The sequence below is a fragment of the Canis aureus genome, chromosome 13 (genome assembly GCF_053574225.1).
Source record: "Canis aureus isolate CA01 chromosome 13, VMU_Caureus_v.1.0, whole genome shotgun sequence".
In the NCBI taxonomy this organism is placed as follows: Eukaryota; Metazoa; Chordata; class Mammalia; order Carnivora; family Canidae; genus Canis; species Canis aureus.
Window position 1 is genome coordinate 47,106,231 of NC_135623.1, and position 19,093 is coordinate 47,125,323.

At 40.4% G+C, this 19,093-nt stretch overlaps 1 protein-coding gene across 12 annotated transcripts in view; it reads left to right on the forward strand.

Moving 5' to 3' along the window:
• Positions 1-4,133: 4,133 nt before the first annotated feature.
• The window catches only part of MYBPC1 (myosin binding protein C1), an 84,556-nt gene continuing 69,596 nt past the window's right edge, over positions 4,134-19,093 (forward strand). For 6 of the 12 annotated variants that reach the window (XM_077846066.1, XM_077846057.1, XM_077846063.1 and 3 more), the window contains exon 1: positions 4,134-4,289. In XM_077846066.1, coding sequence (XP_077702192.1) covers positions 4,265-4,289 — 25 coding nt within the window. In that variant the 5' untranslated portion in view covers positions 4,134-4,264. The remainder of the gene's footprint in view (positions 4,290-19,093) is intronic. The other 6 variants (XM_077846062.1, XM_077846068.1, XM_077846067.1 and 3 more) reach the window with 1 other exon arrangement.

Consider the following 19,093-nt stretch of genomic DNA (forward strand, 5'->3'; position numbering starts at 1 on the left):
ATGCATCTGCACTATGAGGTCACTATTAAGAATCTATCCTATTAATTTGAAAATATCAATATATAAGGTTATCTGTGATGTTTACTACAGTATTAATTGTGGTGCTAAAACACTGGTAATACCCTAAATGTCCATCTAAAGGGAAGTGAATTGAAAAAATAAGGCACACTATGGCTCATCCATACCATGAGGGATTATTCAGCTATAAAAAAGGTTAAGTTTGTTATATATATATATATATATATACACACACACACACACACACACACATATATGCACACACGGACACACATATATGTGTATATATATATATATATATATATATATATATATATATATATATATGCATGCACACGTGTATGAAGGTTAAATGGGAAAAACAAGTTGAAGGACAATGTAAATAAAAAATAAATAACTCCCTGCATATGAATATATAAGTTTGCCCTCTGAGACGCAAGAGAACTTAGACCTTAATTCACACCATGAAGTGAGAATAAGGTTGGAAAGAGGAAGGGGCTTATATTTATATTTCTCTGTATTCTTTGTTTAGGGAAGGGAACATTATTGCTTTTTTTTTTTTTAATTTATTTATTTATGGTAGTCACAGAGAGAGAGAGAGAGAGAGGCAGAGACACAGGCAGAGGGAGAAGCAGGCTCCATGCACCGGGAGCCCGACGTGGGATTCGATCCCGGGTCTCCAGGATCGCGCCCTGGGCCAAAGGCAGGTGCCAAACCGCTGCACCACCCAGGGATCCCTATTGCTTTTGTTTTGGAAGGTAAGGCAGAGATTGATATTTACCCAACATCTATTCTCGTCATTCTTTTTAGTAGTAGAAGTCTGTTGCTACTGAGAATTAAAAAGAACTACACTTCCCAGCTTTTTTTGGTACCCAAACATGGCCATATAACCAAGTTCTAGCCAATGGGATGTATTAGATGTTTCGTGTAGAACTTCAAATAAGTATTTATTTATTTATTTATTTATCTTTTTGTTTTATTTTATTTTTTATTTATTTATTTTTCAAAAAAATCTTAAAATGGAGAAAGTGAGTCCTTTTTTCTTTTCTTTTCTTTCTTTCTTTTTTTTTTTCTGCTGCTTGGAAGGTGGATGTAATGGCCAGGGCACTAGCAGCCACAGTAGGCCATGAAGTTACCTGGAGGATGGTGGAGCAAGGAGAAGGAGGTTGGAGTCCTGATGACACTGTGGAGCCACTATGATGACTCTAAACTAGTTACTTTTGAACTTGCTTTATGTGAGCAAGAAACAGTTCTATCTTCACGTAACTGTTGTAATATTACTGCTATAATCATTCAAATATAACTGAATAATAAATATAACTCTGAAAAAGCTCAAAAAAGTATTTAATAAAAAAAAAGAGCCCTGTTGATCATTTTTCCCCACTTCCTGAGAGTGTTGTTGGAGATGAAGTCTGTAACCTACAAGATCGATATAGAAGATCTGGAATGAGGGTTATGTGTTCCTAAAACAATATAGTCCTGGAAAAGTATACATATACATATGTATACATATCTGATTATTATTTACATTTAGATCTTACTTCAACCATCTTCTACACTTCATAGCCATTTATCCCAGAATTTGTCCATACTTCCAATTCCTCCAATAAGTTTTTGTCTTTTTTTAATCAAGTCCTATATTGCCAAACAGTTTTCCAGGTCATAAAATTATTTTCTCCATGGGTTGCAGTATTTCCTGGCATGTGTCCACTTCAGTAAAATGATCAGTGCATTAAAGACCCAATGGGCTTTCTGCAGAAGCCAGTGATGGCGTGGCACCTCTTACATGGCATGTGTGAAATCTGCCCATCACTATGGACATTCTTCTGCAACATGAACACTTTGTCCTTATGTCCATCACATGTGTGGTGTACAGTGTGCTGAGAATGCTGGGAAGAAAAAAAAAAGATTCTTTTGTAGGGACTACTCATCTAGAATCATGATGTTAAAACTAGGAGGGGACTCAGAGGTCATTTTTTTTTTCAGCCTCTCCTCCTACACAAAAGGAAACCGAGGTCTAGAAAGGCCACTTGACTTCTTAAAGTACCTCAGCTGGTTAATGATAGGTGGAAAAACAGAACCCGAGGGTGTGACTTTAGATTCTAGCCTCTTTAATTGCTTCTTCTTTTAATTGATATTCTCATAGTAGACACAGGAAACAACAACAACAACAAAAAGTCACTTTCTTTCAAGGCACTTCCAACTTTATATGACAAAATGTTTTCTGGCTGACATTTATCTGTTTAGCGTCTCAGAGCAAAGGAATATCTGAAAAAGCAAAACAAAGTTCTGTGCCTCCCTATGTGGTTCAAAAAAGTCTTTCTCTGTAGAAGATGTTCACTGACCTTCTTAACTGACTTCCCTCCCTCTCCCCACCACATAGCTAAAGCATGATGCCATTAAGTTCTAAGTTAGATTTCCATCCTTATATGAAAAGGTAGCTTGGCACAGAGTTTGGTGGAGCTAAGTCTGACCAGCTGTGCTCTTGGCCACGAGGGAAATTAAACGAGACAATGTGGCTGGTTTCGTACAAATCAATCAAAGTCCCTTGAAAATAATCTCAAAAACACATACTCATAAAAGATACATGAACAGTCGTCTTGACACAGAAACTAAATTTCATCCTGGTCTTTGCAGTGTCATGGGTGTAGACAAAGCAAGCAAGATGTCTTTTTTAGTTTGACCACATGGTGGTTCATATTTCTTTGTCAATTCCATGAGAGTTTTGGGAGAAAGTGGCCAAATCTGATACAGTCTGCCAACATGCGAGGCTACGTTTGTTTGTGTGTTTGCCATCCTGAAGCAAGACGATGGCTACTGGTATATCTGACTGTCTTTTCTCAGGGCTCATGTATGTTTAAGCATATAATTCTGTCATTCTTAATATATTCACAAAGTTGTATAACCATAACCATTACCTAATCCTAGGACACATTTTCATCATCCCCCAAAGAAACTCCATACCCATGAGCACTGACTCCCAACTCCAGCCCCCTTCTGCCCCTGGCCACCACTAAGTGACTTTCTGACTCTATACATTTGCCTACATGGACATTTCACACTAGTGGAATTGTGCACTGTGGTCTTTGGCCCCGGCTCCTCTCACTTAGCGTATTGCTCTTGAGCTTCACCCAAGTTGCGGTGTGTATCATTCCTTCATTCTTCTTTATGCCCTGTAATTTTTTCAAAGGACATTTCTTGAAAAAAGGTAGACGCTCAGTATTACTCAACAGAAACTTAAAGAAAATGAGACAGGTTCTTCAGGATAGAAATGTGGCCCGAAGGGGCTCAGTAGGTTAAGTGTCTCAGCATCTGACTTCAGCTCAGGTCATGATCTCAGGGTCCCAAGTGGGGCTCTCCACTCAGCAGGGTTTGCTTGTCCCTCTGCCCCTCCCCTGCTTGTGCTCTCTCTTTCTCAAATAAACAAATAAAATGTTTTTTTTTTTAAAGAAATTTGGTGTGACACACTAATATTAACATATTAATAAAAATGGGAAAGAAAATTAAAACCAGGGCATCTGGGTGGCTCAGTTGGTTAAATGTCTGCCTTCAGCTCAGGTCATGAGCCTGGGGGTCCCAGGATGGAGACTCCACAGGGAACCGCTTCTCCTTCTCCCCGTGCCCCTCCTCCCAACTTGTGTGCTCTCTCTCTCTCTCTCTGCTTTCTCTGTCTCTGCTCCCTCTCTTAAATAAGTAAAAAAGAAAAAGAAAAAGAAAAAGAAAACTAACACCAATAATCAAGAACGGATGAATACGCAAAGCTAATGGGAGCACAGAATTGTCCTCTGAAAACGGAAATTGTTTTTCCCTTGTAATCTTAGTGGAAACCAAGGTGTACGTTGGATTAGCATATAATGATTTTTAGCTTAGTTTTTGACCGTCCAACTAGCACTCCTGAGTGGACACATGCCCGTGTCGGGCAGAAGGAGAAAAGTAAGAAGACACACGAAGCTGCAGCTGAATTTAGAAAGTTAGAGGTGCTCTCAGAGCCACATGAGATGCACAGGAGATTCCTCCCCGTGGGCGAGAGAGCAGGGTGAGCCGCGGAGGCGGGAGAGGTCCTCGGCGGCAAGTGCCAGCATCCTGGGGCCGGGGGAGGGCGGGGCCGCCGCGGATAAAAGCCCTGCACTTGGCCCCAGCTGCTTGTCGCGCCGCCGACCTGCATCCTCTCTGCCGCTCCTGGGGTCTCAGCCAACTGCTGTCGGAGGGGAAGACACTCTTCGGAGGCTAACACTTTACTGTGGTCATGCCAGAACCCACCAAGAAGGAGGGTAAGACTCATCCCTAAATCTCTTTGTTGTACTTTTCAATAAAGTATGCTGACCTCTTAAGCAGACTGAGGTAACGGAATCACTGATTTCAGGAAAGGTCCTTGAGAATAAACAGGCCAGACGGAAAGTATAGGAAGAGTGTGACCATGGAAAGATACCTGGTACAGATGGCTGATGAAGGGTTACTGACTACAATGATCAAATTATACTTTTATCATTCGGTTGCCAGGGATCCTCAGAGTGTTACTTAAAGATGGTTGATTGCTTATGATGAATAGGTTGCATTTTCAGGCATATTTTCTTGGGTTCGGTCACAAATTTTTCACCAGGTATTTGTGATTCGGGGGTGGTGGGAGGAGCTTGCAGTGCTTTCTTAGTTAATAAATTTGATCAAGGTTTCAAAAAAGAATTTATGACAGTATTTCCTGATTTACTCTATTTTTTTCATGGGAAGGTATTTCAAATATACAGAGATACAGATGCAGGTATTTTTTGGTTTTTATCGGTGCGTTTTAAACTTCATTATTTATTATGTCACTAAATTCTTGCATGCAAAAAAAAAGGTCAGACAACTAAAAGAATGTCTTTGACTATCACTGCTGGATTGTGTTCTTTAATGATTTTTGTTGCAGACATATTCATAATATATAGGCTTTTAAAAAAATCACACTAGAAATATGACAATGTTCTTCATCAGAAGAAATGCTTCCTCCAATAAACAGTTTCTTCTTTCTATGAAGATATCAACTCTTAAAAACTACTAATTAGTAGCATACATAAATTGGATTTAGAAATTACTGCATCACTAAGGAGAAACACAAAGTAACAGCACAAGTACATTGAATTTAATTTTTAATGGAAATATCTTTTTAAGATATTATTTCATTCATATTAGTCTTCATCAATGCTAACTGAATCTTTACTTTTGATTTCTGCAAGTAAAAGCAAAAAAAAAAAAAAAAAGATGACCAGGAAGCATAAAAATAGTATTTAGTATTTTCAATTTTAATTCTTAAAACTGCTTTTAACCATTGTTTTAAAGAACTTTGAAAAAGATGCTAGAAATTGCGCCTAATGTTGAAATACTAGCAAATTATCTAAAGTTTATGAGATATATTTTCTTCATGTAATTAAGTAACCAGTGTTGACAGGCTGTAGTGATCAGTTTACAGGTTGGCTTTACTTAGTGGTGGAGGGCATTGATGGATGAAGTCTTCCACCCGAAATAACCACACCAAATGCATGCATTAATATGGGAACTTAATCCCAACTATCAGGCAGTGAGTCCAACCCCTGCTAAAGTGTCTTATTTGTAATGCAAATGATTTACATGTGTATTAAGTGTCCTTTTTATTTGATCTGTCACTTGACTAGCCTCTTCAAGGTTTATTTGGATGAAATGCATTCTGTGTTTCCCGACTTAAGGACAGAATATTGTTTTAATTATCTTGTGTTTAGTGGGTGAATTTGCATGGGTTATTTTAACGCTCAATTGAAAATGACAAGCTGAAAAACTAATAAATAAGATGACAGATGGCGAGCCTATAAAGCTAATTAAATTATTCTGGTTGCTAGATATGATAAAGTTTTACCCTTGGTCTGACAACTCAATCTGACCCACATTGCTTTTAGAGATAATGATATTTAAAAGAAGATCTTTAACTTCAGTATCCCTACCCCCCAAAAAAATTATTTTTATTTTTTCTTTTTGAATAAGTCAATACAGATGCCAAAGTCCCCATGATCATTTTTTGCTATAAAAGCACTGTTGATATTCTGTGTAGGAGTCCCCCCACCCCAGACAGTAATTGTATATTCATAGATTCTTTGGTTAGTTTAAATTTGGATGGTGGGGAGTGGGGATAAAAAGAGGGTTACTGATATATTTAAAGTTCTTTGAGGAAGTACAGGAATTTTTTGTTTCCTTGCCAGAAGAACTGATTCTTAAAGGAACTGCACCTTACACCATTTTCCTGGTGAAATCACTGTATTTTAATATTGTTTCCATTAAAGAGTAAGGAGCATGACAATTCAGGAATGACCCTGATCCTTACTGATTTCATTTTCACTGGGGTTGGTTTTGTTCCATAAAAGCATCCTTCTGGAAGATAGCCTCAAGAATAAAATATGCCACCAAACCAATTCTTCAGAGTCATTTTAAACCACAGGCAGGAGCACTCCCAGGGGACAGGTTCCTCTAGTCCCCCTAGATGTCCTTACATCTCCTGTCCAGCTGGGAGAAGCATGCCCAGGAAGGACATGACCACTCGCTGTGAATCTTGATAGGGTACATGGACCTAGCATCCAGGAGCACCTGGCAAGTCCTCAAAAGAGGCTGAGCTTTCAGCACCTGAAGTTGTAAAAGATGTCTCTCTTAACTGAACTGCCTCCCAACCTACAGTGGCCAAATTCTGGTAGCTTCCTGTTGTGTCTTGGGAGAACTAAAATCTTCTAAAGAGGTAGAGAGGATCCCTGGGTGGCGCAGCGGTTTGGCGCCTGCCTTTGGCCCAGGGCGTGATCCCGGAGATCCGGGATCGAATCCCACATCGGGCTCCCAGTGCATGGAGCCTGCTTCTCCCTCTGCCTGTGTCTCTGCCTCTCTCTCTCTCTCTCTCTGTGACTATCATAAATAAATAAAAATTTAAAAAAAAAAAGAGGTAGAGAAACTTTGGACCTTCAGGAGGAAGTCTAATAGAAGTAGCTAGTCAACAGTCCTGATTTAGATGATTGAGAATATTCTGTATGGCTCAGTAACTCCTTTTGGAGAAGGAAAGCTTACATTTAAGGAGTAACTACTTCCCATTGCCCTCCTCTCCACCTTCATCAATTGTATATTTATTCATCAGAGAACTATAGTATGTGTGCTGTCAGTTCCAAATAAAAGGTCTATCTTACCCTCGGGCTTCATGCAGAGCCCGAGGCCCTAGTGAAATGAAGTTATTCTAATCAAATAGCAACAGGATGTGGACAGAAGTTTCAGGTTTGTAGGAATCTCCCAGAATGCTTTATTGGTACATGTATTCGCATATCAACTGTTAATTGAGCTCTTACTGTAAGCTAGTCTCTGGGATTTCAGAGATCTATACAGCATAGTGTCTGTTCTAAAAGCCCTCATGGTTCATTGCCTCTGGGTTCTACTATGTAAAGGAATTACCTTTCACTACAAATTTCTCTTTTCCTGTCAAAGAGTGATTTTTATCAACATGAAATTAGGAAATTTCTAATTAGAAATTAGAAGATTCTTCTGTCACAGTATCTCTAATAGTTTAAAAATACAATGAATGGCTTTTAAACCTATGAGAGTTATTTCCTCAGAATTCTATCTCTGCAGTAGGTAATCATTAAAATCTGGTTCTTTAAGATACTTAGACAATTATTAAGTGTCAGCATCTACAGGACCTGGAAAAATTATCTTCTAACATACCAGGTTGAGACCTTAACAGGAATTTCAGTTTTTGTTATGTGATGTATCAGGCCCTAGTATATTTCATGTACTTAACTCATAAGAAAGAGGCAAAAGTCCTCCTTGGCACTTGGTGTGATCCATAAAACCTTGGGAGAAACACTGTTACCTTGTCTTCTTCCATGTAAGATCTCTTCTTGAAAACTCAAACATATGACAAAACATAGGTTTATTTGTGACCACAGCCATAAGAGACCATTCTGATAGCTTCCGGAATCAAAGATATGGCCTTATTGCTACAGACCCTTATGTTATATCAACATACAAGATCTATCTGCCAAAACTATCTTGGCCTTTTCCAGTAGGAATAGATAGGAACATGGTAATGGGAAAAGACTTTTCTTTCAGTCCATAGGAGTTTTTCCTTTACTTTATCTTTCTTTCTTGGTCCCAAGAGATTTCATCCCATTTTAAACTTCTGCCCCAACCTATCTTGAACGTAGATGAGGATTCATTACCTCTTGCTCATTTCTAGGCATCGTCCAAGGCTTAGTCATCATCAGAAAAGGTGCCTAGTGATGGCAAACCTCCCTCTCAGATTCATTCCTTGACCTTCAGGTTCTACCTACATGAGACTGGATAGCCGATTTCAAACACCAAAATGAATTTGTTTGGGGAAATGTCATCTTACATGTCGAATATTACATTTTGTTCAAATTGAGGACTAGTTAATTTGTAGGAAGTAAGGGAAAGAATGGGAAAGAGGGAGGAGCTATTTTATCAAGGGCAGTTGGTTTCCTCCAAATTTGAAATGGTTCATTTAGGCCAAGTTGTAGATTTGGATGAGGAATAAAGAAGTTGTCTGAATGAATGCCATGATAATTCCTCCCCCCACCCCCCAAAAACCCTCTGCCATGCTGTACAGGAGATAGGTGGTATAGATCTGAGCTCTCTGCTGCAAGAAGGAATACTCTGGGGCAAATGCACACCACAGAGGCTTAATACTTGGCAAAATCATTCTTTTTCAGTAGCCTGCTTTTATGACTGCCCGGGCTGCACCTGTTAGGAAGATAAATAAAGGACTGGCCAATTCTTTCCTCTCAAGCGCCCTAAATATATCGCTTTAAAAAAAACTTTGGAAAAACAAGTTGTATCCTTGCTCCTCATCCAGTAAATCTGAAGAAGTCTTCCCCAGGCCTGTCAAAGCACAGCAAAGTCAGTGGTAAAGCAGGTCCTGAAGTGAACAAAGGAAAAGGCTGGGCTCTTAGGCGACTCTGAGGGACCCAAAAGAATGGAAAAAGGAGAGTACTCACAAGCCTCTGTTCCCTCAATGATTCCCTGTATTTTGGACGAGAGACATGGCCTTGAAACATTTTATTTTAGGCCCCTTATGGGCACACAAGTCACATGTTCCTTACTTGTAGCAATTTCAAAGGATCCCCGAATCTCACATAAATGCTGAAGAAACCACCCTGGCTAAAGTCACTTTTAAGAAATGCATGGGCAGGGGCGCCTGGGTGGCTCAGCGGCTGAGCATCTCCTTTGGCTCAGGGAGTGATCCTGGGGTCCTGGGATTGAGTCCTGCCCTGGGCTCCCTGCAGGGAGCCTGCTTTTCCCTCTGCCTGTGTTTCTGCCTCTCTCTCTGGGTCTTTAATCAATAAATAAGTAAAATCTGAAAAAAAGAAAAAAAAAAAAAGAAATGCATGGGCATAATGCTAAAATAAACCTGAGCAAAACCTGAGCAGATATGAAAACAAGGCTTCTGCAATACCTTTGTAAGTAAATATGTCCCTTTTTAAAAATGTTAGAGAGTTGTGGGATGAAACTGCCATGAAAGAAAATCAGTACTGTGGTTTTTACTGTCCCAGAAAGCATTTTTGTTATTTTTGCTGAAATTTCTATAATTATTTTCTCCAAAATTTACTCGTAGGCTCTTTATGCACACAAAGAAAAGAATTTTTATTATTGTTAATAATTACTATTTTTATCTGCACTCCTCCTTAATTAGTCTTGAAACCTATGTTAAGAGACAGAAAATACTCTTGGCAGCCTATGACTTCTGGTAATTCTAAACCTCATCTCTAGACATACTTGGGTGTGTTAGGTAATAAAGAACAAGATTAAAGAAAGCTCTAGCAATAAAAAATAAGCAGAAAGTTCTTATTTTATGTGTGTACCTGAGGGGATATGGCCATGTCTTCTTTCTTTGTTTTCATTCCCTGTCAGTTCTTGACAGGAACAGATGTCTTTTCTGGAGTCTTTGTTGGTCCAACCTATTATACCTGAGGAAAACCCCCCAAATATGCAGAAAGGCAGTTGTGGATTGACAGGGTAATCATGAACTAGCCATTGCTTACTCAAGAGCAGTTTCCTCAAATCAGAAAGTGTAGTGATTAAGGAATATGAAACTGTGCAAAAGACTTGATCACTCAGCTTCCTCTAAGTATGCAAACTGTCTCATAACCAGAGAGAATGGGGCTTCGGTCCCCACAACTTGTAGTAAAGACAGCCTCTAACTGTCAAAGAGATGATGCTGTCTGCTGTCCTCTGCGCGGCTGGGCCCCGTTTTAACTTCCAAAAGAGTTAAGAGTTCATTTTGGATAGCTGCACCAACAGACAAGCCGAATTTCAGGATGTTCCCCTTCACGGGGCGGATTATTTATGGGTTTTCCATTCCTATGTTATGGGCAATGCATTATTTATGCATTTACGGAGTAGAGCTTTAGATTCCATCAGACTGGGACGTGAAGTGGTCAATTTGGCAAATGAAGATCATGTAATCTCATGCTTATTTCTCTCTAAATGAGTTCATAAAAAGCTAACTGTAATTTGACTTTCATTATGCCTTTCATCCGAAATCCACTCTGATAAGTCTTTTGCCCTTTTACACTCCCTTAAGAATCTTTTTAGGCACCAATTTGGCACATCCATACAACACCTAAAGTTATGTTTAATAATATGTCAGATGTTAGATCTTATAATTTTGTTTTATTCATTTTTCTGAACTATACTGTAGATTTACAAGAATCTAGGCTAGAAAATGTTTTTTTCTCCCCAAAATCATTCAATTCTCCCTCTAAATAGTATCAAATCTCTTTTTAAACTCCTTAGGCGGGATCCCTGGGTAGCTCAGCAGTTTAGCGCCGCCTTCAGCCCAGGGTGTGATCCTGGTGACCCAGGATCGAGTCCTGCATCGGGCTCCCTGCATGGATCCTGCTTCTCCCTCTGCCTGTGTACACTCTGCCTCTTTTTCTCTCTGCATCTCTCATGAAAAAAAACAAAACAAAACAAACAAAACAAAAAACTCCTCAGGCATTCTTTGCTTGTATCAGATAAAAGCTTTTGCATTTAACAAAATTTTATAAATCTTGCAATGGAATGCTCTCCTTATAACTAAAAAATCACCTATTCATATAATTCTTCATTTTAATTTTTCAGTTTTTAAAGTTAGATGTCTTTAGACTTTAGAGTTGTTCTGCGTATAGTATGCACTTTGGCTTTTTCATTATGCATATTAACTAATATTCATTATTAAATGCAGTGACATGAACAAAATGTACTATTCATAGAACATTCTAGACTATTCCAATTCTAGCTGCACCATCTATTGAGTTAGTCACACTCAGTATGCTTTGGCTTCCTCCTCTGTGAAATGTGAATAATAATATTACTTAACCCATTAGGTGTTTGTTCCAAGGAAATAAGATAAATAATGTAAAAAAGCTCAGAACAAGACCTAGCACATAAGAACTTACATATCTTCCTCCTAAAACAGCCAACTCAGAATGCAGTATAAGGTGCTAAATGCCTTCCCCCTTAACGTAAACCTTGAGGGCATTTCCACCTACATGTAACAACTCCTGTAAGGTACATAACAACCCCTGTTCCTCTCCTTAATATTTATTTAATAAGTATTATTAATATTTATAATACATCCCCAAAGAGTTGCTGTTGCTATCCTAGCCATCATGAATATTTCCTTTTTTACTTGTAAATCATCTTAGCTTTCACCCACAGAAACCCAGATCAAATAAGAGGTCTATGCTGCAGGGCCTCTGTTGTATTCCCATTGAAATAAGTCATGTCCAGGGTCTCCAGTTGTTAAACAGATGAAGATAACTAGTTGTTTCTTCACTGTTCCATGGTGGGAACATAGCCTTTTCCCACTCAGATGAAAGAGTCACCCTGCACAGTTGAACGTGTAACTATATCCACCACCAAAGGTTGAAAGGCTTGGGTTTATGGAACATTAAGATTTCTCTCCCCACCAGGGGTGCTTTTAGCAGGTGGGGGTCTTTCCTCAGGTCTGAGTATTTCTGCGATATTCACATCAAGAACTCTCCATGACCACATATGGATATGATTGACTAAGTGCCACTGTATTTACTGCTGCGGAATTTATTTTTATGACCCCACCTGGCAGCAGGCCTGTCCTTCCTCTATTTTTAAAAGTCACCCAATGTGAGGCCCAGCAATGCCTTGGGGCACGGCCTTTAGGGGACTTATCTGATAACCACATAACCACATAAAAGCAGTATGATCGTGGTGATGGTCTGCCCAGGAATAGACCCCCCCCCGCCCCGCCCCGCCCCGGGAAAGACATAATAAGAGACTAAAAGGGGAGATTGTTAACAATTTGAATCACTTTCACTTGTGACCTGCTTTTTCCTTGTGACCTGCACTAAAATTTTAAACTTCTACAGTTTGAGTAAAGATTTTCCCTACACCAACACCCCTGTCTATGCCACTCCAACCCCCATTTGATTCTTACTTCAAAATACAGTAAGAATCATGCAAAAAGAGACAATTCATCAGATCGTAGTGAAAGACCTTATTTTCACCCAGCCCTGTGTGAACGGTGAGAAGCTCCCTGTTGCTGTGCAATACCAACCCTACTTTAATCCTCTTCCTGTGTGAAATAACATCTGGAAGTTGAAACATGTGCAGTTAGAAAAACATCAGAACAATTTGACTAGAAGGGGGGAAAAGTCCTGTGGGTTCAGGGAAATTCCATCAAGCTGAATAATGAGTCATTGAAAATTTGCATCCTCGATGCACAGTTAGACTTCATCTCTTCAGAACCTTCAAATACAGTCTGGCAATATTCCACCACAGTAAATGAAAATGGATTTAATTGACTGAAGCGTCTGAAACAGCTGGTTTTCTTGGATAGCGATGAGTTTATTTTGCTCTTGAGCCTTATTATTTCTACCAATTTGGAAAGAAGCATACCGAAAAATGTAACCTGTTACTCCTGGCTTTTAGAAACAAAGGACTGTTGCATTTAACTTAACTTTGCCTTGAATGATAAATGTCTGTTCGAGTTCCACGTGACATCCTGAGAGCCCAAATTATCTGCTTTTGTATTAAATGGGTTCATGTTATTTGTGTTTTGAACTTGTGTCCAGTTTTCCACAGCTCTCCTGTTTCACCCCTTGCTACAAGTCTGCTGTCTTCTCTCATTATTCTTGTTGGCCAGTACTTGCAGGTGCCCTCTCTTTTCTGTTATTTGCTGTGGACCCCAGGCCAGGTCCTGCACACCCCTGCGTGGGGCTACTTGGTGAAGCGTTTAGAAGCCCCGTGTTTAAGGAAGCACTCACCCTCAGGTGCTGCTGGCACTTGTGAGAGAGAGCTACCTTGAATCTGGCCCAGGCTTGCCTCACCCTGGTCCCAGTCCCCAGGCTGGCTGAGGACCCAGGTGGGCTCTCTTGTGAGTAGAGCACTTGCACTCTTACTGCACAGGGCTTGAGGAGCCTGACACAAATCCATTTTTCATTTTGGAGACCCTTTTAAGTTGGATGGTAAGCAGCTGTTATCTGGACAAGTGAGGTTGCTAGAGAGCTGAATTCTGAACAGGGGAGGTGATACTAGGCCTCAGTGTCCTCTCGTCTCTCTTATTATACACATAAGAGAGTAAGTTCTATTTCAGCCCACCAAACCAATTTATGGCTTTTGTTTTGACTGCCTCGTTCATTTTATTAACCAAGGCTAAAGAGTTTTCCTAAATGAGACATATGACGAGAGTTTTTTTTTTTTTTTTTAAGTTCATGTACAGGGATCCCTGGGTGGCACAGCGGTTTGGCGCCTGCCTTTGGCCCAGGGTGCAATCCTGGAGACCCGGGATTGAATCCCACATCGGGCTCCCGGTGCATGGAGCCTGCTTCTCCCTCTGCCTGTGTCTTTGCCTCTCTGTCTCTCTCTCTCTCTCTCTCTCTCTGTGACTATCATAAATCAATAAAAATTAAAAAAAATTAAAAAAATTAAAAAAATAAAGTTCATGTACACAAAATATTTTTTTAAGAAGGTTTACCGTAAATTCTAAATGTTTCTCAAACTTTTTGGTCTCAGATACATTGGCACTTAGTAATTATTGAGAAACTAAAAAGTGTCTGTTTACACACACTATATCTGTCAATATTTACTATACTAAGAATTAAAATTGATAAATGTTTAAAACATACAAAATACACAGTGCACGTTGTATTAGCTGTCGGAGTGTCGACATCATCACACATTATATATCCTCTGCATATTTATGAGAGAATATGACTGAAAAAGGCAAATAGTGTCTTAACATTATTATGAAAATAGTTTTGACCTTATAGGCTCCCCAGAAAAGCCTCAGGAGCTCTTGAGAATCTCAGACCATAGTTGAAGAATCACTATTATAAATCAGTAAAAAATTGCCTTCAAAAAAAAATGTCTAATTTCCTAAATCCCAAAGTATAAGATATCCACATCCATAGCCCATGATGAATAAAATAGAAGACAACTTAACTGTGAAAATGTTCATTTAAACATTAATTTATGCTCAAAATCTACATTCCGATACATAAGGAATACAACCTGCACAAATGCACTGTCATTGTGTTTGCTGATATTTTTTGGTGACACTTATAGTTCATTTAACCAAAACTTCTCTAAGCATTATTAACACCTCCATGCAAATAATATTTTCTATTAAAGCAGTTTCCATTTTGCTGGGCATATGAGGTCTAGGCTGCATCATGCACCAGAGCCAAACCTCACTATCAACAGTGTATATGCCAGACAGTGTTTAGCTTATTGAACCTAAAAAGAAAGATAATTTGCTACATTACCAAAAGTGACAAAAATAGGAGTTGGCCAGATAGCGCCTCAATCACCACAATGTTTACAGTCTATAAAGCACTCACGTAGACTGTTCAAACCAAGAGTGTGCTTTTGAGAATAAATAATAGGAATAACCTAACAGTCTTCTGCACACCAAACTACCAAAGGATGGTTTTAGCACATTTATTTTATCCAAAAAAGTCACAAAAAGAAAGCCACACAAAAAAAGACCTATGATCTTACCACTCAGTGACAACCACTGTTATTCTGTGTTCTTCCTGTCTTTTCCATCCTAGACAGCATATTCACGTGTTGTAATTATGCTCTCCATACTAGCAAGAGGCTAGATTGCATTGCATCTGAGAGCCCATAGAATATTTTTAAGTAAGTCAAACAGTGTGTTCTATGAGCCAGTGGGCCCATGGGAAGCAGAGAGCTGGGACATTTTTGTCATTTTGGTGTGGAGACCCATACATAGAGAGAGGCAGGCTAATAATGCCTCCTAAGACCAAAGGCTTCTTTCCCCCTTCAATCACTGACCATGGAGCACTTGATCATGGAAAATAGGTTCAGACTGCAGAGGGGAAAGCCAAACCATGTATGGAGCTACTGGGTCCTTGGTCTTCCAGCAGAGCACAGAGGTCACCTATGGGCTGTCTGTTTACTAGTTGCCACCAGTGCCCGTCAGTTAGAGGCCCTGGCACTCGCTGTGCAGGCATGCCATTGGTGGCATACCTGTGCTTTTTACAGTAGGTGCTCATAGGAAAAATCCACCAGAAATAGATCAAGCCCTTTGAATGCATTTCAGTGTCGCAGAGGGAGAGAAAGTCTATCTCTGTGAACCAGAAAGGATCAAAGAACACCCGTCCTTGCCTAATGAGGAAAGGGGTAGCTTTATTTGCTGGTTCAGAATCTAGCTAGTTTTTATGTTGTCCATAAAAATATTTCCTTGGGCTTATTACTTTCTGCATTTCTGAGCTTCTTCTTTTTACTAAAAAAAGGCTTAGCACAGCAACTTATATATCTTTGGTCCATCCTTTCTGTGTGTTTCCTAATCAAGACAACAATGGGGGAGGACGGAAGAGGGAGACAAAAATCTGACTTTATTCACCTGGCAGAAACGTCCTACAAAATTTGCCTTTGGGTTTTGGAAGAAGCCGAAGTATAGCAGAGTCTCTCCTCAGCAAATCGCCTTTTACTCTAAATCTAAAGATTTGGAGAGCTTCCCAAGGCCTGGTGCCTCCTGATGGTTTGGACAGGGCTAAGCTTGTTGACAGTGGAGTTGGCATGGCTGATGGAGAGTTATTTGCTAAGAAATGCAGCCCAGATTTTGAAAGGGGGAATTCCTTAGAAAGGCCAGTGGTGTATCGGCACTGAGGGCCAAAACTCTAGCCTAGTTGCTCTCCTGCCCTTGTTAAGAAATGGTGGGGTTGGATAAGTGCCTCTCAGCGTCCAGCCAGCAGAAGGGTCGCCAATGGGAGACATAGTGTTCCTTGTGGGTAACGCGGATGAAGAAAGCTGCCTTTGGAGTGCCAGTGGATGGGTCTTGATTTCTTGGCAGCAAGGAGAAGGGGCTTTTGTGTGGGTAGGAACAGTCTGCCAGTCAACTATATTTATAGAGCACCTGCTGTGCAGAATTTAAAAAGGAGGAGGAGACGGGCCTTGTCCTCAAGAAGCTTGTGATCAGAGAGGAACAGTCCCCCAAGTACTGTAAACCTTTTACCATTCACAGTCACATTTGAAATGGGACAAGATTAGGAGATATTTAGGGCATAGACTGAGCCTTCTTACTCAACATGTGGGGTGTGTGGACTGGCAGTATCAGTATCACCTGGGGGCCTGTTAGAAATGCAGAAACTTGACCTCTGCCCCAGACCCCCAGAATCAGAATCTGCAGTTGACCAACTCCCTAAGTGATTCATACGCACACAGCAATTTCTAAAAGGACAATAGAGGTGGTGAGTCTCAAACGTTTTGAGAAAGCAAAGCCTAACATGATAGAAAAGAGTAGTTCATTTACCTGTGAGCTTCTTTTTTTTTAATTAAAAAAATTGTTTTAAGATTTTTTATTGACTTGAGAGACTGAAAGCAAAAGAGATCATAGGGGGAAGGGGGAAGCAGACTTCGCACTGTGCAGGAAGCCCGAGGGGGCTCCGTCCCAGGACCCCAGGACCAGGACCCGAGCTGAAGGCAGATGCTTAACCAACTGAGCCACCCAGGTGACCCCCCTTCCACCCAAAATTTTTTAAGTGATTTCTACACCCAGTGTCGGGGTTGTGCGTACTCTACCTACTGAGCCAGGAACCTGTGAGCCTGTCAAACACAGACATCTCATCTGAGCCACTGTTATAAGCATCCACTCCTGTGAGATGTATAATGCGTTTATGCTCAGGGAACTCTGGTCGCATGGTTCTTCTTCCTCTAGGCCCCATTCAGCAGGCACTGTGGAAGTCGTTGGGAGGGAGTTATTGTTGCAGAGGCAACTAATGCGTCTGGGGAACGTGCAAGTGGCTCTTAGAGGAGGGGGTGAAGCTGGGCCAGTGGTGCTTGTGGGTAACAGACATGCCTTGGGGTGAGAGATGCGCGAGAAGTTCCCTTAAGCCTTGGGTGCTATGCTGCAATTGTGCATTTTCAGGCCGGGTCCTTCACTGCTTGGCCTTCACCGTTCCAGATGCCCCATTTCTCCAGGCCTAGGACAGCCAGCATTTTCTGTCCCAGAGAACCAAAGACTCTGGAGAGTTCATCGTTTTATCCTCTCTGCCCTACCAGGATTTACTGATTCCCTAGTCACTGTGTTTTCCATTGTTCAAGCTCAGCAATGCATGTGAACATCATCAACACCAATTATTATTACTATTTTACAGTGGGAGAGCAAGGGGCCTACCTCCTCTGTTTCCTCACCCCTACCTCAGCTCCAAGCCTGTTCTAACACGATGCAGCCCCACACTTAGGGCTAAGGCAAATCCCTAGCGAGATAAGGGTGCAGCTCTCACTGGGTGTGTCAGAGAAAAATGATGATGAGCCAAGGGCTCTTAAGATAGGTCATGCTGTTATTTCCCCTGCATAGATGAGGCCCTGAGGCACATTCCTCAGGGCCTCCTTAGAGATAGGAGAACACCCACAGGAAGTTGGGTGGCCATGGCAGTAAGACCAACCAATTCACTAGGAAGAATGGAGGGATATTTTTCAAAAGTCCATCAACCCACTTGTGCTTCCACAAGTATGAAAGCTGAGCAAGGGAAGTACAGCTCCAGGTAGCAGAGCCCAAGGTCAGGGCGGCGGGGAGGCAGACCTGGGGCAGAGCTGTGGAGCCTCCACGAGCCTCCGTTACCATCTGCAAAGTGGGTTTAATTAAAGCACTGGCTTCAGAAAGTTGTAAGGATTATAAGACATTAACAGACACTACGTCCTCCACGCAGTGGGAGCCTATACATGGTTATTACTTGCTTATTCCTCCACTGGCTAAAAAGTGACAAGGTTTCTATGATTTTAAGAAGGAAAAGTTTTGGCTCTTCCAGTATTGGGCAGATGTGCATTTTCCTACTTTCACTTCCTGCAAACATTCTAATAACATCAGCATTAATATCCTGTAATATTTCTATAGTTCTGACTATAGTACAGTTGGCTGCTAATGATTGAAGTTCTGTGGATTTGTTGGAAGTTGAACTAAGCCCTTTAAATTTTCATTTTTCTTTGATTTGGGGGCATTTGCATAGAACACGGTGCTCCAAACACCATGGAAATGGGTGATTCATGTTCAGATCACATTTACAGTTTCAGTACCCAAAATATTTCTCTTTTATTCTTTTGATTCTAATCTTTTGGATTAGATTTAATCTTTTGGATTCTAATCTTGGCCTTACTTCCAAAATAAGACTTTAAGTAACCACAGTTTCCCTTACAAAAATGGGCTTTTGTTTACCTAGATGTTGAGAAAGCATGGGCGATGTGATAGTACTTACACAATCATCAATGAAGTCTTCTGATTTTTTTTAATCTATTCAGTATGCATTTAATGGGTTTTCAACAACAAAATGAGGTATTAGGGAAATAGGAAAGGAATGAAAGATCCCTGTCCTTGTTCCATTGAGAGGGAAAATAAACATAGATATACTGAGAAAAATGGAAAGTAATTTTAAAATAATTAGTGAATAAAAGGTGTATTATCATGTGGTCCAGAATGCCAAGAGAATAAGGGAGGGGAACAGAAGGGAAAATTAGCTCTGGGAGTGCTCCGAGAATTGTCAAAAAGATAGACCAAGACTGACAACACAATGGTAGTAGTTATTGCTGCAAATTATAAAGATCT